Here is a 21,872-nt window from a genome sequence, read left to right on the forward strand (position 1 = left end):
TAACATCACTGAAGAGACACAATTGTCGAAATCCGGATATGATGTACTACTTTTTGCACCTCGGTTTGTTTGCGGTCTACCATCTTTTTGCAAGTTTATTGTTTTCTGTTTGGTATTAAATTAATGATTTTAACATATTAATTTTGTTACATCTGGTGATCCGTTTATTGATCTTTATTAGCAATTGCTAGTCAAATACATGAACGTTGATTTCAATTTAGACTTGTATACTATATATACGTAACAATGTTTATACAAGCAAAAAACAATAAACTTGCGGAAAAGATTGTAGACCGCAAACAAAAGGTGCTAGTACACCATATCCGGATTTTGACAAATGTATACATATATATTGTAGACCGCATTGCTTGAACGTTGTTTTCAATTAAGACTTAAGTTATTTATATTTATTCAGCGGAAAGGAACATCATCGAGGCGAGTTTGTGACTGAACTTTTTATTTTTAAAATGTTGGCGAGTTGAAGAGATGGGGCGAGTTTGTTGTAGGGCGAGACGTCCTTTTTCTGTCTTTGTTAATCCGTAGTTTCAATCACACTCTCCTAACTTTACAAAGGTTGGAAGTAAATTAAATTTATAATTTCAAGAATAAAGCAAAGACAATTGAATGTTAATATTTTATAAAAATCAAAATTTGTTTACTTTTTTTCTTATTTGCTTAAGGAATCCATTGATTTTCAAGGACTCAAGGGACAACCAATTCTCGTGCCATTCGTGGCGAAGAACATGTCAAAGAAAAATGAAGACAATTTAAAGGATAAGATAAAGAATTTACTTGGTTTCTCAAAGGAAAAGGATAAACCGATCACCTTCCAAAAAAGCCAAACTAAGGAAATAGTTTTCACCCCAGAACGTTTAAGGGTAAGATGCCGTTTTAAAACACATATATCTTTGGCTCGAAAATTTATCTCAATGGGGGTTTTAGTGCACGAATGTAAGCGATTTGTAAGTTAAACAACTTTTTTTGTGGTGCATTTGCGAGAAGGAAGAATTCAGGGATGTTCTGGGGTTGGAATTCCCCCTTTTAGATTGCCAACTAATACGTTTGTCTAGGGACATACATGTATGTTTGAATACCCCCTTTTTATATGTGTAGAAATGATGGTTTTGAAATCTCCATTATTTAAAACAGCTTGATTTGTACATGGGTACAATTACCTTAATTTGACAACTGCTATGAGGGTGGTAGGTTATTTTCGTGCAACGTGATCGACGTTTTTTATTTCACTTTCAACGTGTTTTTACTTTTTTATTTCACGTTCAGTCGTGCAAGACGGGTGCCTCATTCAACGTGTTCTGCTTTTTTTAATTTTACATGTATCGTGATTTTCAAAGTCTTATTTTGCGTGCTAGGTATTTTTCAAATAAAATTCAAACACTTGGCAGGGTTCGTCAAGAAATACTTTTTTAAAAGCCGTAAACCAATTATATCATAAATATGTATACTAAATCGGGATTATCAAGTAAAACAAAGAGTTAATATATACAAGAAGACAGTGACTCAGTCACAAAAGGTTCACATAAAAGTATTTATTTTTCGTGCAACATTCATTGAAGAAACTATTTCACGTTCAACTTGAAATTATGTCTTATTTCACGTTTTTTCATGCTAGCCCCCCCCCCCCCCCCCCTTTACCACCCTCTGCTATCATGTCTATGTCATTTTGTCTCTGGTGGAGAGTTGTCCCATAGGCCAGTCTGGGATACGGTTTTCAGAGGAATCTGTCATGTGACTTTAATATGAGGCAGACATTACCTGTTAATGGGGACGAAGTCTGTATGAATTATTTTTTTTTCTTCAACATGTAAAATAAAAGAAACGGGAATACCGTAACGTTTCCGATTTGGATCTGTTGTTAGGGATTTAGTTGTGATGTTATTTAAGTTATGATGTCATATTCAATGTAAACAAAGAAACGCTTTCATCAGGTAATGTTTTATTCATATCAAACAATTACTAAAAATGAATTGGTATGGAGTGCCAATCCCATATTTTACTAGAATGATAAATATATATTTTATTCAAACTCTCATCCAAACAAGACCAGAAAAGGACGTAAATTTCTGCGCAAATGCAGGGATTTGAAAAGTCTGAAATAATTAATTATTTAAGATATCAGACCGAAGGCTCATATTAAGAGTTCATTGGTTCATCTGATGGTGCCCTTGACCTCATTTACATGGTTTATTGGTAACAGTCTTCACGCTTAAGTTTTGAGTCCAGAAGCTCAATTTTTGGAAAATTTTAGTTGGATTTTGTTGGCTTGTAGAGGAGAATTTTACAAGCCCAAAAGCAATTTTACATGCCAATGCCATAGGACTTGTGGTTAAGCGTGAAGACTCTGGTAATGTTGAGTTTATATGTGATTCACCAGACTTTAAACATAAATTGAATCATGATATTAAAGTAAAACGGGTCAACCATTTCAGTGTGTGCACTCTTGTTTCTTAATAATTTTTTAAACAAGTTTTCTTATCTCATTCATGTCATTAGGCCTTGAAGGCTCAAATTTAGTAACATGTTGCTATTTTGTCTACATTGGTGTTCTCTGATTTTAAAAGAATATGTGATGCTATAGTTTTAGGGAAAGCAGTGCTATTTTCAAACCTCATGGTCGTATCTGAAATTTCTATGGAAAACAATAGACCACTTTTGAGTTCATCCTTCACTGGAAAAAAGTCAATTATGCAAGGCACTACCAGATAGACAGGATCACCTGTATCCCTGCACTTTTAACGTTCATTAAGTGTACTAGTGATCGTCATTGTGCAGTATAAACTAGAAATAATGTTTGTTTTATAAGTACTTAATCACAATTCCCTAATGACAGCAGTACTGATTGTCAATTATGAGAATTTAATTTACCGAATAAATTATGCAATACCAACTACTTGTTCAACATTGGAACAGAAGTGACTATGCCCCTACATTGTAAACGCATGAATGATGTTCACTAAAACCAGAGTTTTTGACGAAAATGCATCGAACTCGAAAGTTGTCTATTGCATTCTGCCACTTCTAAGGAAAAAAAATACTACAAGATTTTGCTTTATATACATTTGTACATGTACATTTGTATATGTAAGCATAATTTGTTACTTTTTTCAATCATGTACAATTATGTTTGTTTCACTTTTTTTTTATTTTTGCAGGAGATTGGCCCTGAAAGTCCTGCTAACAACAGACTTAGAACAATAAGAGAGCTTAGTGAAGTGGTGCTAAATAAAAGATTAGAGGAGGTAAGAAATTCAGATTAAATTTGGTTGAAAAAGTATAGCAAAATATATTTGAACCAAAATTTTTTCCCAATTTCAACAGTTTTGAAATTGATCTGTTTTGTCTTAGGGTTACAAATGGAGATAAACTTAGAATGGGTAATATCTTGAATTTCTCTTTTAATATTTCCAGCAGATGTCTATAAACAATATTTTGCTTTACATATCCATTTTAAAGTCAAAAGTCAAATTTCAAATATTTATATATATTTTATATTGAATATCACTGATATTGGACATATACTTTTTCATAATGAGGTAAAGAAGGAATTGACTTCCAGATGTAAACAAGGAATATTTCAAAGACCTGAGGTGGATGACAATTTGCTAATTGATTATAATTGGCGTTATTGCTGGTACCAAAAAAAGTTTTGGCTTTGATATGGGATTGTTTGTTACATGTTTCTATTCACTATGTCTTCTTGTACTAGATTAATGATCCACAATTGATGGTTCTTTTACAGAATGCAATTGAAGCATTATGGCATAGTATTAAAGATTTAGTACAGAGTACTTCACCATCAGAGAGTAGAATTGTTGCGTTACATTTCCTGAAATGCCTTCTAGAAGGACAGGTAAAGTGTTGTCTATAAACAATATAATTCAATTTAATATTTTGATGCTTTTAACTCAATCATAATTCATTTACTTTTATTTGCAGCTTCATTGTTTTCTACCTCGAATCTTAAGTGTTTAAGAAAATGAAAACATATTTAATCACTTACTACTTACACCAACTGTTATGTGGAAAAGTTTTCCAGGATTGCAATGCAAATGTGTATCAGAAAATATAACATGTGTTTATACTACAATGTTTTTTTTTCATTTCTAAAATTGAATGGTTTTTATACGACCGCAAAAATTTTAATTTTTTGGTCGTATATTGCTATCACGTTGGCGTCGTCGTCGTCCGAATACTTTTAGTTTTCGCACTCTAACTTTAGTAAAAGTGAATAGAAATCAATGAAATTTTAACACAAGGTTTATGACCACAAAAGGAGGTTGGGATTGATTTTGGGAGTTTTGGTCCCAACATTTTAGGAATTAGGGGCCAAAAAGGGCCCAAATAAGCATTTTTCTTGGTTTTCGCACTATAACTTTAGTTTAAGTGAATATAAATCTATGAAATTTTGACACAAGGTTTATGACCACAAAAGGAAGGTTGGGATTGATTTTGGGAGTTTTGGTTCCAACAGTTTAGGAATTAAGGGCCAAAAAAGGGCCCAAATAAGCATTATTCTTGGTTTTCGCACAATAACTTTAGTATAAGTAAATAGAAATCAATGAAATTTTAACACAAGGTTTATGACCACAAAAGGAAGGTTGGGATTGATTTTTGGAGTTGAGGTCACAACAGTTTATGAATTAGGGGCCAAAAAGGGGCCCAAATAAGCATTATTTTTGGTTTTTGCACCATAACTTTAGTATAAGTAAATAGAAATCTATGAAATTTAAACACAAGGTTTATGACCATAAAGGGAAGGTTGGGTTTGATTTTGGGAGTTTTGGTCCCAACAGTTTAGGAATAAGGGGCCCAAAGGGTCCAAAATTGAATTTTGTGTGATTTCATTAAAAATTGAATAATTGGGGTTCTTTGATATGCCGAATCTAACTATGTATGTAGATTCTTAATTTTTGGTCCCGTTTTCAAATTGGTCTACATTAAGGTCCAAAGGGTCCAAAATTAAACTTAGTTTGATTTTAACAAAAATTGAATCCTTGGTGTTCTTTGATATGCTGAATTTAAAAATGTACTTAGATTTTTAATTATTGGCCTAGTTTTCAAGTTGGTCCAAATGGGGGTCCAAAATTAAACTTTGTTTGATTTCATCAAAAATTGAATAAATGGGTTCTTTGATATGCCAAATCTAACTGTGTATGTAGATTCTTAATTTTTGGTCCAGTTTTCAAATTGGTCTACATTAAGGTCCAAAGAGTCCAAAATTAAACTAAGTTTGATTTTAACAAAAATTAAATTCTTGGGCTTATTTGATATGCTTTATCTAAATATGTACTTTGATTTTTGATTATGGGCCAGTTTTCAAGTTGGTCCAAATCAGGATTCCATATCAAGTATTGTGCAATAGCAGGAAATTTTCAATTGCACAGTATTGCACAATAGCAAGAAATATCTAATTGCACAATATTGTGCAATAGCAATTAATTTTCAATTGGAGTTATCTTTCTTTGTATAGAATAGTAGTTGATAATATATGTTGGAAATTTGCCAGACATGACTATGATGTCATTTTCTATTTTTATTTGCCAATAACTTTATGTAAATAACTTCATTGGAAATTTGACAATATAAAATGTTGCTGATGAAGCTTTTTTTCCTTATCTTATCTAAAATGTTTTTAGATAATGTATGTTGGACATTTGCCAGACATGACTATGATGTCATTATCTATTTTTATTTGCCAATAACTTTATGTAAATAACTTCATTGGAAATTTGCCAATATAAAATGTTGCTGATGAAGTTTTTTTTATTGATTTATACAATAAACAATGTATATTCACTTTTACTACCAACCAATCTTTACCATTCAGTGATAACAAGCACTTTATTTTACATTTTAATATTTTATGATGTATTTAAAAGAGTAGTTATTGTTGCAAACTCCATTAGAAATTTGAATTGATATCAGTTTTGGAAAAAGGGAAACGGGGATGTGAAAAAAAGGGGGGGGGGTTTAATTTTTCTCATTTCAGATTTCATAAATAAAAAGAAAATTTCTTCAAACATTTTTTTGAGAGGATTAATATTCAACAGCATAGTGAATTGCTCAAAGGCAAAAAAAAAACTTTTAAGTTCATTAGACCACATTCATTCTGTGTCAGAAACCTATGCTGTGTCAACTATTTAATTTTAGATTTAAAATGTTTGAAGAAGAAATCTTTAATTGATTTGTAAAATCTTGACATTTGTTTTGTGTAAAAAAAAACCATGTAATGTCAAAAATTTGATCACAATCCAAATTCAGAGCTGTATCACACTTGAATGTTTTGTCCATACTTGCCCCAACTGTTCAGGGTTCGACCTCTGCGGTCGTATAAAGCTGCGCCCTGCGGAGCACCTGGTTTAAAATTTTATTGAGGTGTAAAATCACATCTTGTAAAATTACTAAAATGTGTACTCGCTCAACTTTTTTTATGCCCCTATAAATTTGATTAAAGAAGCATTTAATCTTATTATTACTTTCTCATGTTTCAACGTCAAAGTCATGAATTAAATCAAGCATTTTGTTTGAGATTCTATGTATTGTTTTAACATTTTCACAAAGCGCATGTGAAGTCATAGATGATGTATTTTATACTGAATGCCTTTACAAATCAAAATTACGAAATTATTTCAATATAATTTTATTATTTGATAATAATTTTTATTATTTCCATTTTAGTATCAGTATTTAGGGATCCTTAGAGCATTCTTTTTCCATGTGATTGAAAGTTTAACCGTACCAAGTGATACTGCATACAGGTATGTCTATAACTTTATTTTACTTCATGACAACATTATCAGTTAGAGGAGAAATTGTGACTTGTATCAATATTTTATATATTTAATGAATGACTGTAAAAAAAATTCTGTCTATGAAGAAATAACATCAAAAATGTGGTGCACACTGAATAACTTGTGTAGCAGGTTATTTAACAGTGTTCACCACATTTTTTATGTTATTCCGAGTAGATAGAGAAAAAAATTACAATTATTCCTTATAGTTTAATTCTAAAATCAATTTTAAAGGAGTTAATCATGAAAAAACATTGATGATGTCACAGTCATATGACAAAATAATGTCTATGAGCTGATCAACAAATTCTCTCAGCCTATCAGAAGATGTGTTACATCCAAAATTAAACTATTACCTGATGTTAAAATCTGGTAGCTTGAATATTCAAACTAAACGAAAAACATCATAGCAAATGACATGAACTCCAAAAGAAGTGTGACAAGGCTTCAACAAGATAAGTAATTTGCAATGATTACCGTCTTTTGGTATGTATAGTGCGCTTTTGTGTATAGCGCGCACCCCCATTATGGTCAAAGAAACGAGAGAAAAAAGTTAATTGGTAGTATAATACCCCTAGACATTTTCTGAAAAGTTACAGCTCCAAATTCCCCAAACAAGAAGTTTATTGGTAAACAGGAAGTTTTTTAAATGGACATCAATGTCGGAGAATTCCGTACGGAATACGTAATCAATATAAGATTGACAATATTGTAACAAATGCATAAGAATTTTATTAGATGGAGATGAATATTCATTAAAGTTTAGTTTATTTTAAACCAAATTTAATCAATAGTTTGAGTATCAAGGACAAGATTAAATATCCAAATTAATGTTCTGATTCAAACAATAAAATAATAACTAATCTATAATACTAAAATTACGAGGTCCAATTTATCAGCCGGCATCAGGTAAAAACGACATATCAAAGAAATCAACTTTATATATAGCTAATATAGGACAATTGTGTAGATTAAAAATTACACCACTCCAGACCCTTTTGTTTTCCACATAATTAATATTGCCAATAATTAACAAGTTCCGGGTCGAATCCGGTACCGATACCAAAAGTATATTCACCTGTTAACCATTACCTTATCTGTACGTTCCTCATCTAACAGGCGCACCACCAAATGGTGTATTTATACACGGGTCATAATCACAAAGTCGACACAACTAAATTCAATTATTGTCAAATTGTTCCCTATTGTAGTTTTTTAATTAGTAAAACTTTCTAAGATAACAATACGAATACTAAAAATTTGGACTAAGGCGTATAGGCACAGTTTTCAATTTGTTAGCGGGCATGACGCAAAACAGCGAATCAAAGATTTGAACTTTATTGGACAATGCTGTTGATTAAAAAATACTCAATTCCAGGACCTGAATATTACCAATAATTGAAAAGTTCCAGGTCGACGGGTTCAAACAGAAAGATTTGAAAGCAGAGAAAACTGTGTATCTTATAATTGGCACGACTTTATCAGATGACAATACCAATACTAAAATAAGGCTTACGCATAGTTATATACTTTAATTCAGTCACGAACCCGCGATATCACGGGTGTGTTCTAGTCAGTCTAATAATTATAATTAATGTCATTACTCTGTAATAAATTGTTAAAATCTCATTGTTTTTATTTTTTGTTTGATGATTCTAGCTGTTAATCCGGATTATCACACCTCAATCAACAGGTCTAATCGATGTCAAAACAAATCAGTGACAGGTTGACCTTGTTCCTAATTAAATTCGTTCAGGTTACAATTATGGGATTATCATGTTTTCAATCATAATTTCTTGAATGGTTATAAACAGTTGATAAAAGTTGAAAATTTACAAAGTAAAAACGTATTTTTAAAAATAAACTTTTCATAGAGTAAATCATCACTTTACAATATTAAGTCACATGACTGACCCACATGACTTGCGATCACCTGATCAATACATAAGAAAAAATGGCGGTTTATCTTTTCAAAACGAGCGTGGTTTATTCAATTTTCATACACTTTTCTTCAACTTTCTATGATGAACACATAGAAAAACAGTAAGTTATGACAACAAGGAACACAGAGGCTAATTTAACCGACAGCAAAAGCTTTATTGTGTCTTTATTAAGACTTGGCAAATTTCCGGATTGCAAAACAGATGCCATGAGATGGACAAATTTACACGATAAACGTAACAACAAAGATATAAAATGTATTTTATTTGAATAAATCATGACAAATCAAGAACAATACGATACATATTACAAATGTAACATGTAAAACATAAAAACAAACGAGGTTTTAGCAAAAATATTCTTTACTCTTCACTTCACTTGGAAATTTCTTTGTCGGAGTTGGGACCTGCAAAAAGACTTAGAAAGTGTTTGTAGTCATGTATAACACGCACCCTCTTACAAGAAACATGACCTAGGGTATAAATGTGCGTGTTATACATACCAAAAGACGGTATATTTGGATTGTAGTTTCTATTTATCACTGTGTCAACATTTTATTGGCTATTTTAGGTTGGATTTGTTGTTAACTCTTGAGTAGACATGGAAGTAATTACAGTTTGTATAGACAAGTCGTATCTCTGTGTCAACATTTTATTTACTATTTTAGGTTGGACTTGTTGTTAATCCTTAGTGAACATGGAAGAAATTTACATGAGTTTGAAGAAGATGCAGGTACAGATATAGAAATTTGTTTAAGATTGGACAGTTGTATACAAATAATGGAAAAAAGTCATTGAAATTGACCAATGCTGAAACAGAGTCTCATTTTCTGACAAAATGACTGTGCTTTTTTTTTAGGCGATTCATAAATTTAAAGATGCTAAGACTATCAAAAATAATGACTGGCCCAATATTAAATTTCTAAATCTGTCAATTTCAGACATATTTTTCCTACATTTATTTCCCCAATTGTGAACTTCATAAAATTTTTACAGTGAACTCATAAAAGATTTACAACACTAAAGAATTTTTCCACCACCATCATCTTATTAGTTTTTGGGTAAAGATTGCATGACATGCAATCAAAACATCAATGATGGCATTGTTAAAGTCATCTATGATTCTATAAAAATTGGAGTTATCTTCCTTTGTCCAGAATTCTAGTCAAAATAACTACATTGTACAAACATTTTTCAATGCAAAATTTGCTTCCTATTGATAAATTAACACAATTTTTACTAATCCGTGCTTACAAGCACTTTGATTAATATTGCAGCCTCATTAAAACCCAGTTTCCATAAACGACAGTATTTTCCCTTGTGTTAAATGTTATAGAATTTTTAAAAAAGCAAAGAAATTTTGTACATGATTTGTCAATTATTGATGAGTACAATATCACTTATATACCATTCTGTCTCAAAATAGCCAGGCCATATAGTTTCATTTACTACCTACTTTCAGTCAACCCTTAATACTAAATATGTAGACTAGATATTTATATAGATAAATAATGAGCATCAAACACCGACAAGATTAATCAATTTAGACAGTCACATATGGCAGGGTTAAGTTTTCGCCAGTCCTAGACAAACTTTACACTAGAAAATAAATCCACAATAGAGGTACTGAATTCAATAACACCAGACGCACCATAGCTATAAAGCAATAATCCTATATAATCTATAAAACTATGATATTGAAGGTTCCTGTTTCGGGGTTGAATTAATACCTTCAGAAAGATTTTTTTTTTTAAATAACTCTGTCAGAGGATTTTCAAATAATTATTGCAGGACCTTTTCTGCTACAGTGGATGCCACAAGTACGGTCATCAGGAAAGATAAAACAATATTTAGAACTAATTGTCAATGTTATCAAGTTTAATGCTGCTTACTTAGATGAACCTGTGCTCTCTGGAATAGTGAAGTAAGTTTAATTTCAGATAGAAACAGTGAAACAAAAAAACATTGTAAGAATTGGCCAAAGTATGTGATAATGTGTAAATTTATATACCTGCAAACATTTGAAAATCTTATGTTGGATTTACTGTGTGTGCAATATTTCAAAGCTTAATTTAGTGACATCTTTCATATAAGATATTTGTCTGTTTTCAGTTGTGCATTTAATCATTGTTCTATTGTTTACAGCTGGAAATATCCAGAAGAATCCTTATTACCTCCCTTCATTGAAGCAATACAAATGTCATGCTGTGCTAAACATTTAGTAATAGCATTTAAAAATATAATGAAATTCAAAACAGTGTGGCTGTGGCCATTGATTGACACATTAAATTCATCCATTAACTGGGACAATTTACGTGAACGTTTGTCTGTAACGACCACTGTTCACGACGTACCTACGATAGACATTTAAACTGTGGGGTCACCAAGGTTTCTTAACGCCTTTAATGATAAAATAATTCGAAAAATTAATCAGAAATAACCTTAATGTTTTGATTTATATAATTGATATAAATCAAAACATCGTGTTATTTCTGATTAATTTTTTCGAATTACTTTATTAAGGTGTTGAGAACCTTTGGTGACCCCATAGTTTAAATGTCTTTAAAAAGTACACAGTGAGCAATGGTCGTTACATACAAACGTTCACCTAAATTGTCCCAGTCAATTGATGAATTTAATGTGTCAATCAATGGCGACAGCCACACTGTTTTGAATTTCATTCTATAGGGGTGTAAACAGAGTGAAAAACATAATTCACATCTTATACCTAGAATTTATTTTGGTAATCAGTATGAAACCATGAATACATTTTCACACATTGAAGATCATTGAACATAAGTTCTCAATTTTAGTAAGTAAGTAAGTAAAACTTTATTTGGATTCGTCATATTGACAAACAATACAAACATAAGCTCTAATGAGCTTTTCACCGAATATAAAAACATATGCAATAACAAATAAAACATGGCATGCAGCATGCAATAAATAATAAAAAGCAGCACCAAAAATGAACTCAAAGCAAATAGCATATACATGTATCTTGCAAAATACCAAAATATATATGAAGCACTAAATTTTTAAAAATACGCAGTTTAAAAATTAATTTTTTATTAAAAATTTATGATTTATAAAGTAAAAATTTCAAATCTTTCAAAAATGTAAAAAACAAAATTTCAGTTGCAATGCAAGCTGTTAATGCAGCATAAAAAGCATAAAAAGCATAAATATTGTAACACAAATTATCTACAGGCAGAGCAAAAACCTTCTGTTCCACTCCAGGACTGAACAAGACTCTTAAAATGTGAGAATTTCAACACATATGTAATTTTTTTGAGAGGAGCAGTTGTTCAACTTATAATATCTTCCTACCGGAAGTCAGCACTTTTATCCGGACAATCTGGCTTCCTCCACCAATAAAAACAGACAATATAATATTGGTATTACATGCAATTGAATAGCTCATAAAATATTCTATTGTTTTAACAGACAGACATGCATGGTTACAAATAAAGGTAACTCAGAAGAAATAAATAAGGTAAGAATGATTAGGGATTACTTGACTAGGGTTAATTACTTTGTAGGTCTTAATGACCATTTTAAAATAAGTAACACATTACTACATCATATTCAATCAAGACAATATTAATTATAAAATACTAAGAAATTATTTTGAATTTATTGTTTAAGAGACAATCATTTTGATATTGATTTATTGTGTAATCTTTTGTTTGTTTTGTCCAATAAAGCAGGATTATGGGACTTGAGCATTTTAGACAGTTGTAACTTGATGCATAATGTCACCTGGTTAATGCTACGGCTCTGAGACCATGCTTTTCCATAAACTTTTATAATTAGTGATAGTGTTTTTTATAACAAGTTGATTACACTGTTCTGTGATTTTGATAGGACTATTTTACACAAGTTATGGCACTTTGAACAGTTCTGCTTACTGTCACTAAAGAGCACTCTGAGATTATTTTACTTATGGCTACCTGGATTGTAATTCAAAATGTTCTGTTGACCATACTGTATCATCTTTATATTTTTGTGATCAATACAGAAGTTATTGAAATTTTTTGTTAAATTTGCATGTAAAAGATTTGGTGCTTTGTTTTATTAGAATGGTAATTAATATCCTAGTAGCAAATACAGTTCAATAGCTTTCATGGACTAAGATTGTATCCAAAACTACCCGGCAGAACACTAAGAAATGATTGCATACAATTTGGGTATGGTTATCTATTTTGTGTTATCAAGTCATTTATTACTAAAACTAGTATACATGTCAGAAGTCTGATTCACTGATTCATTTTATTATCTGATTATAGGGTTGTTTGGATGTCCTGAATACTGTACTGTGTTACAGTTATCTGCCTACAGAATGCTTAGATTACTTCATTGCTGCCTTATGTCGCATGGTCAATATGGCACATTTCTGTCAGTCAAGCTGGGATGTAAGTAATGAATATATTAAATCAGTACTGTAAAAAACATCAACTTTAAACTTGGATGTGAACATTGAAATACATCCAAATTCAGGGTTTTGGCCCCGATTTCATTGTTCATGGATGGACACTGAACATGCTTGTTAAATTAATACGAGATATGATTAGCAGGGAAAAGCATTTTAACACTTACAAAATCTTCATCATGCACTATTAAAAAGTATTCTTAGATTGCTGCTTATTTTAACAAGTAGGGAATGTGTTGCATGTTTTTTTTATGAATATCCTGGATTTTTCTTTCATTTTGTAGTTGATGAGGAAATTATTAGGAACTCATCTAGGTCATAGCACTATTTACACCATGTGTTGTATGTTACAAAACAGGTAAGAATATTGTTATGTTTAATTCTAATATTTCGGACTTAATTTCGTTTATTTCATGGAAAGAATATATCCACTAAATTAAAACCTCCACGAAAATTTAACCTACATATAATATCACTTTCATTTACTGGAAATCACGAAATAAAATCCCAATGAAATTTTAACCCCACAAACAATTAATTTTTCTACAGTATGTATATAAATATATATATACATCCATATTGGCACTGACAAGGACCCTGTAGTTAAATAAAAAATAATTATTTGAATGAAATACTTCTTAAATTAATGCAGTTTCACATATTGATATATAAGAGAAATACTTAATGATCTTCACTTTTTGTAAATAAAATGCCATAAAATGGAAATAAAATTAAAAAAAAATTTGATGAAAAAATAATGTTATGATGGTACAAAACAATGCAGGGAGATAACTCTGTAAAAATCAGTTGAACATATTAATCCTGTTCTATTGCAAAGAAAATATTAAGCTTCTCAATGGTTACAATTAGTGTTCATCAAACTATATTATATTCAATGAAATTTTTCCCAAAAAGTGTGTATTTTAATTTTTTTTAAATTTTATATTTTTGTCAAAAGGTTGAAAAAGTAAATATATTTTGTCACAATTATACAAAAATTAAATGAGCCCAATTTATTTTAGTTGAGGTGTTTGGTACCATTTTAAGTTGACAAAGATATAATTTTTTTTCAACAGACGACAACCAATTGACCATGAGTTATTACGTGGTGCTGTATTTTTCATTGGAATGGCTCTTTGGGGCTGTAAGAAAGTGCCATCATTAAAACACACTGCTTCATCAGTGCTTCCTTCATTTCTACAGGTATGTGTATTATTATATATTGGAACAGATTACAGAATAATTGTTACAATGGGTAGTCATTTTTTTTTACAGCTAAATCCAACCATGTTTTTTAATCTAGAACTTTATGTTACTATTTCATGGACAAACAACCCAGTCTAATCAAATTCCATTATAATGTATCATGTAATGTCATGGCTGTTTCTTTTAAAATTGACTTCTATAACTCATAAGATTAATGCCTCAAAATAGCCTCAATGCTTAATGAATGCAGGTTAATTTGCTGTTATATTCCAAGAGAATTGACATTTAACTTTTGACACACTTCTTTCTTAAATGAATGTTGTAAATCTTTTCTGTTAAAAAAAAATAGGATTTCAAGACACTTTTCTAGGTCTGTGTATTGAGGTAAATTGAAAAGCCTTGACTATTGTTGAAAATCTTGTAAAATTTTGTGATCAGGTGCTATCAACGAACAGTTACTTGGTTGGACATGAGGTAATATTAAGTGTACAGAGACTGTTGAAGAAGTATGGCAAAGAATTACAGTATGTTACATGGAACTGTATACTGGATATTATGGAAAGCCTTCTCAAATTATTTGAGGTATTATAAAATAAATTAGGAATTTCTAAAATTGATGTAACTCTTATTTTATACATAATTGTTTTTAAAAATTACCAATTTATTTCAGTAATATTTATGTAGAGTTTTTTAAAGGCAAAATCAGTACAAGCTTAATGTGTTACAAAAAGCATTCTTGTGACTTAAATAATCTCTTTGATTGGTGCACCAGAGTTATTACATTTATGCTGATTAGACTTTCAAAAAGGCCAGTTAATGGCCACCAGTATTAAATACATTAGAGTCTATGTAAAATCTGTAGCAATTTCTAGCGGATTATTTTCGCAGGTTGCAAATTTTCGCTTATTTTAGCGAATAGAACAAAATTGCCAAAATAAATTTAAAATGGCACATGCAAAGTATTGATAAAAGTTTTTAATCCGCCAAAATATATTGTATACCTTATTCAATGAAAATCGTGAAATTTTACACCCGCAAAAATAACCTGCTATAGGGTATTAAGCACTGCTTATCGGGGTTAATTTCATGCAGTGATGAGCAATCTGTCGTACTGAGGTATACCATAGTACTTGTAGAGTCTTCTAGTAAGATTCCATGCAGTGGTATATCTTTGATCAATGAACCTAGTATAACTCTGAGCATACTTGGAAATTCTACCATAGGCACACTGTTATTTAAAACTGTAAATAAGTACAACTATATTATCTCTGTTCATATAGTTTAATGGTAATTTATATAAAGTGATTCAACGCTCCAAACTTTATATAGATATGATTATTTTATGGAAAGAATTCTCTGTGAATCCCCTCTTATGACAGACTTAGCTTGGATATACATGAAGAGGGGTTAAAATAGAAGTCTTGAGAAAAATAAGGTTTTTTGTTTCTTTCAATCTATTTTAAAAATTGTAATGGAAAAACAAATATTATATCACCTACCTTGTTCAAAACTTCATTATGTGCTTAATTGCTGTATTGTATAAAGATTATGTAGGGAAAACATGATAATTAATGTAAAAAGAAAGAAGATTGAATTTTAGAACATTGAACTTATATTTGAAAAAAAAATAGTGTTGAAGAATTTTTATGTCCCACCTACGATAGTAGAGGGGCATTATGTTTTCTTGTCTGTGTGTCTGTCCGTTCATTCGTTTGTTCGTCCGTCTGTCCCGCTTCAGGTTAAAGTTTTTGGTCAAGGTAGTTTTTGATGAAGCTGAAGTCCAATCAACTTGAAACTTAGTACACATGTTGCTTATGACATCATCTTTCTAATTTTAATGCCACATTAGATAATTTGCCCATTTCATGGTCCATTGAACATGGAAAATGATAGTACTTTGGACACATTCTTGTTTTTTAATATATTTAAAAGTTAATTGCATTGTAATATTTATGTTTGCATCTTTGAGTATATGTTTATTTAAAGTTATTTACTGATTTTAAGAAGCTGCATTCTAAATATTTGTCAAATGGTGTGTCATTCATACAGATTATTATCTCCTGAACATCCAAATGTTTCTTACTGCAATGATTAGAAGTCGGCAAATGTAGATGTATCATATTATTGTAGAGTTTCTAAGTGAGATTCCAATCAATGGTATATCTGTGATTAATAATATTGCTTTTCTCTGAGCATGTGAGAATGATCAAGCAAAAGTTTTAGAAAGTTATAGTTATGGTATGGAAATGAAATATACTTCATTGGAGACTTGGTGACCTTCAGCTGTTGTCTGTTCTATGGTTGGGTTGTTGTCTCTTTGACACATTCCCCATTTCCATTCTCAATTTTATTCAATAATACAGCAATCCACGACTTTTATTAGGGTTTACACAGCTTTGATTTTAATGATTTATAATTAGTATGGAACTTTATTATAACAAGTTATACTAAGTTATTGGCTATAACCTGCCAGATAGTCAATTCCTGTTCGAAGATATTTTGAATCTTTATAAAAAAAATAGTATACCAACTGTGCATGTGACTCAATTTGTGTATTTAGGCTTGCTTTGATATTTGCCATAATTTGGTATGGAACATGATGAATTATACTGTGTAAGCTAAGAAGTCACTTTTTTTAAGATGATACTTTGTGTTTTCATATACTCTCCTATCTTATTTGACAATAATGGTTAGTTTTCTTTGTAAGGTTTGTGGTTCTCTCAGAATTTTTAGGCTTCCTTTAGAAAAGAGAATGGTCGCTTTTATATAGCCAAGTAGCATTAAACACTGATCTATAATCAATTTGTAACTAGATAGATTAACATGCAGTGATGACATATCGTCGTGTTAAGATTCTCATTGTTTGTGTAGAGACTATTTGCATAGACTCCATACAATGATTTGTCTATGATCAGCTTAAAGCACTTAAACGGTCTGAGCATGTTCTAAAGAGTTGAAACATATTTAGTTTAAACATATTTTATAGTCGATTGGGAAACAAGTTAATACCCTTTCCACTTTGTGGGTGTGAGCTCTGCCTTGTAGTGGCATTTGCCTGTTCTTTTTTCGAAATCTACAAGAGTGTCTTTTATGTGCAAGAAATATTGCTCTCTCTTAACACGGGTCAGCCATTTATTGTCCCCTTCTGACAGACTATCATCATTTCTCAAGACCATACTCACAAATAGTGTCAAGGAAACATTTTAACATATCATAGAGTACATTTTAACATATCATAGAGTTTACCACTGTCATGTATTGATTGTACTGTATTTTCATTTAGACCCCAGTTCAACCAACGCAGTCAGGGTTCACACAGATGGTGGCAAATTTACATGAAATCTTAACAACAATTGAGGAGCTGTATGCACATGGTCATTATAGTGGTTGTGTATCCAGATTCTTTAAAATCATAGAGTTATGTTCTACCAAAAGACCAGTAAGTATAGATGAATACATTTTACATGGAAACTGTTTACAGTTCTTATCAAATTAATTAAACTTACTACTGATTGTATTATTTGTATGGAGCAATACTGTTAAATTATTATTACTTGTCAGACACCTATTTTCCTAGGTTTCCTGGGTACAAATGAACCACAAAATTCAAATGTTTAATGAATTACAAATTTTTTATCATAAGCTTTGTATGCCGAGATTGGCAAAACCCACAAAAATGAATGTATCCACAGTATTAATAAATCTAGCATTATCATGCAATACTTTCTGAATTACCAGTAATAAAATGTTTCAGTTGTAAAGTGTTACAGAAAATAAATGTATTAGCTTTATATTAGTTACCATATTTCTTGCATATCGAAATTTTAATGGAGTATGAGCAATGGCAATTAAGATAAAGATAAGAATTTTATTAATCTAATTAAGAACCCATAAAGGGCATCATTTTACAACACAATATGATTGGAAAAAGCAAAACAGAAAACTAATACCATTAAAATCCAGTCTTGATCTGATATTTGTCCTTTTGTCAAACCCAACAAAAATGCAACGGCAACATGCCTTCAAAGAGCTGCTTTCTGTATATATTTAAGATTGACAATATCATTTGTTTGTTTTTTATTTCAGGAAAGTTCAGTTTCTATGTTAATTGATTACGATTCTCAGCAGATCCATCCAGGGAAAGAGAACTGGTTATCAAACATGTACCAATTATTGGACAAATATTTCAGGTAACACAAACAAAATATTTAGACAATTTCTTTGTACAATATTTTCAAGTACCAGTATATGCATTAATAGATCTTTACAATACCTGACTTTTAAAAAAAATTTCTACTTTATTTGCATTATAATACTTTGCTTTAAAAATTATACCCCCTGCTTGAAAAAAGTGCCAGGGGTATACTGTTTACACTCTGTCTCTCCGTCCATCCTTCTGTCTGTCAGTCTGTCCCTCCCTCCCTCCCATGAATATTTTTTGTCACATCTTTTTCGGGAACTACATCAAAAGTACATCATGAGGATTTCAAAAATCGGGTTTCAGGGTTCATATAAGTCAGCTATATCCTGTGATGTGTTTTAAGATTCACCACTCATTAACTTCCTGTTTAATGAACACTTGTATCATTTTACACATGATAGCTAAGTTGAATTTTTTTGTCACATCTTTCCCATGAACTTCAATACAAGGATTTCTGAAAAATGATTTTTGGGTTTATATAAGTCAGTCATACATTTTCAGATTCTTCACTCAACAACTTCTTGTTTACTGAACACTTGTATAATTTTACACAAGAAAGTCAAGTTGAAAATTTATCGTCACATTTTTCTTGGGAACTATAAAACAAGGACTTCTGAAATTTGGTTTAAAGGTTTATATAAGTCAAGTATACCGTGAGATACGTTTTCTGATTCATCACGGAACAAATTCCTGTTTACCTGTTTTTTTTGGCAGGGGTATCATCAGTGAGCAGTAGCTCACACTTTGACTAGTTAGTAATCTTTTGAAAACATAATAAATACCAGGAAATATGTCTTGTTTAAAAAACTAGTAATTGATTTGTCAAAAATGATAATGTCTATGTATCAATTATTGAACTTTTTTGTAGCTTAATTAAAAAATAGCAAGATTTAAACTCAGTAATTTTTCGATTTAATTCTTTTTCAGACATGAACACAGAACTGTAATCCGAGTAAAAGCTTTGACCATTTTGTCCTTTACACTAAGTGTCAATAAACACATGCATGAGGTATGACCTATTGTAAATTTACAAATTATTGCCATGTTTTATTATTAAGAAAAATGCTACAGGGTTGTAATCGCAATAATTTAAACTCACATTTAGAAATTTTGTATATGAAACAAACAGGAAAATAAAATGACAAAAATTGTAATAATAAATACATGCAATAATTTCTGAATCTACAGAAATTTATAAGTTATTTATAAAAATAGGAATGAAAAAGTAGTGTGTAGTACATCAGACAATATATTGCTTAAGTACTTACATTAAAAAGCTCATTGCAGTGGTGTCTTCAACCTATGCCAACATTTGATAAAAAAATATATTCAACCTATGCCTACAAACAAAATACAATAGGTGTTGTTATAACAATTATTAATTAATAAAAGGTAAAATACAGTCAGTATATTTAAGCATTAAAGGGAAATTCCGCGATTTTTTACTTATCATCTAATTATGTTCATCTTAACATAAAAAACACATTTGCAAAGTTTTAAATTTATATTCCTTCTAATAACGGAGAAAATCAAGTATTTGTAACTTTTTTGGTTGAATTCTCGAGTGGGTCGTGACGTATTAGCCCGATTTATTGAATTCTGGGAAAAAATAAAATCTGTTTAACTCTTATAGCTTATCGACAATATACGTAATTAAAAGCGCACAGCTGACGAATGGTCGAAGTTATTAACCACAATATAAGAATGAACGAAAATGAATATGCATATACCGTTTTGTATTGATTGAATTAAACTCCTATAAAATTATCTCTAGTAAATGTTTTTGAATAAATTTAATTAATTATTGTTGAGATTTTTTTCATAAAATATTTATTGAACATTTTTACTGATATTGAACTGAAAATATTTCAGTTCTATTTACCGTTATTGTTTTGATAATCATTTCAATGCAACTAATGTGTGAGCAGAGTGTGTATATTATTTTGTAAAGGTCACTGTATATTTCTCGGCTTGAGGTCAATTCGTTTACCTTGTAGCTATTTAGCCGCAGGTGTGAGTTCAAGCATTCACAGGTATAAATGTTGTTATTTGGAAAGGATAAACAGAAAGGATTAGAAAGAGTATGCTGTCACGATGTTAATACACTAAGATTTAATACACGATGAGAATAAAGATACAATAATTAACAAATTAAACAAAACTTACCTAAGTTGAAGTTTGATGTTAATTTGGTAAGGTCCAATCTCCCAGAATAACATGAGTGAACAATCGATCACGTGACACAAATCAGACTTCAGAGGAAAAGTCAGGAAACTGAAATTCACATCCACTGGGAGGGCATAAACACAATCACGGGCGGGCATGTTATTCTGGGAGATTGGACCTTACCAAATTAACATCAAACTTCAACTTAGGTAAGTTTTGTTTAATTTGTTAATTTAATAAGTCCAATCTACCCAGAATCACATGAGTCTTTAGAGTTCAGTTTTCTGTACTTTTATCATATTCTGTTATAACAAATTGAACTCCAATTCACAAGGTGTAAAGCATGGTAAAATTTTTGAATTTCCACCGTTTTGATATATATGTACAACTGTATCTTTCCAATAGTATTTGTAAAATATATATCCTTTATATACACATGATATTTACAACATTTATTTTCCATTTGAATTTAAGACTTCATTACTAAATGTACTGTCATTAGTAGTGGGTCGTTTGTAATGTTTTCTAAAAACACTATCTTTTCTCCATCCTGCTGTTCTTAGAATAGTATCTATAGGTATCTTACCACTCACATAAGAAGTACAAGCTCCTCTTGTGCTATGAGGCGAGAAAATAGTCATATCGATGCCTGCTAAAACAAGAACTTTTTTAATCCAGCTAGCTATAGTACACTTTTTGACAGCTTTGTGCGGTTTTTGATGACTTACAAATAATTGTGTTACATCATTTCTAAGTGCTGCTGTTCTTTCTAAATATTCATTTAAGGTAGACACAACACATATTCTATAATCTGGTTTATATGCCTCAATAAACAATTCTGACAACTGATATCCTGGTCTTGTTTGTTTGAGCAAATCTCCATATCTAATTTTTACATATGTTTCTCCTAATTCAAGGTTCAGAATGTCAATAAGAAACAAACTTTGGATTCTTTGTCCTGTTGTCAAAGCCAACAACATTACCAATTTTAATGTTAACTTCTTTAATGAAATATCTTTCACTGGTTTCAAACTTTTTAAGAACTTTAAAACAATTTCAATGTTCCAAGTGACATTATATTTTGGAAGAGAAGGTCTTTTGTTAAAAATTCCCTTCAT

General features: G+C 30.7%; 1 protein-coding gene across 2 annotated transcripts in view; it reads left to right on the forward strand.

The window, feature by feature from the left end:
* Window positions 1-683: 683 nt before the first annotated feature.
* Window positions 684-21,872, forward strand: part of LOC139489552 (tuberin-like) — a 55,453-nt gene continuing 34,264 nt past the window's right edge. For both annotated transcript variants that reach the window (XM_071276098.1, XM_071276099.1), the window contains exons 1-14: window positions 684-878; window positions 3,171-3,257; window positions 3,758-3,868; window positions 6,697-6,776; window positions 9,418-9,482; window positions 10,541-10,673; window positions 12,197-12,245; window positions 13,039-13,164; window positions 13,466-13,539; window positions 14,258-14,384; window positions 14,826-14,969; window positions 17,671-17,826; window positions 18,474-18,577; window positions 19,516-19,597. In XM_071276098.1, the coding sequence (XP_071132199.1) occupies window positions 744-878; window positions 3,171-3,257; window positions 3,758-3,868; window positions 6,697-6,776; window positions 9,418-9,482; window positions 10,541-10,673; window positions 12,197-12,245; window positions 13,039-13,164; window positions 13,466-13,539; window positions 14,258-14,384; window positions 14,826-14,969; window positions 17,671-17,826; window positions 18,474-18,577; window positions 19,516-19,597 (1,473 nt within the window). In that variant the 5' untranslated portion in view covers window positions 684-743. The remainder of the gene's footprint in view (window positions 879-3,170; window positions 3,258-3,757; window positions 3,869-6,696; window positions 6,777-9,417; window positions 9,483-10,540; window positions 10,674-12,196; window positions 12,246-13,038; window positions 13,165-13,465; window positions 13,540-14,257; window positions 14,385-14,825; window positions 14,970-17,670; window positions 17,827-18,473; window positions 18,578-19,515; window positions 19,598-21,872) is intronic.

The sequence above is a fragment of the Mytilus edulis genome, chromosome 9 (genome assembly GCF_963676685.1).
Source record: "Mytilus edulis chromosome 9, xbMytEdul2.2, whole genome shotgun sequence".
Taxonomy (NCBI): Eukaryota; Metazoa; Mollusca; class Bivalvia; order Mytilida; family Mytilidae; genus Mytilus; species Mytilus edulis.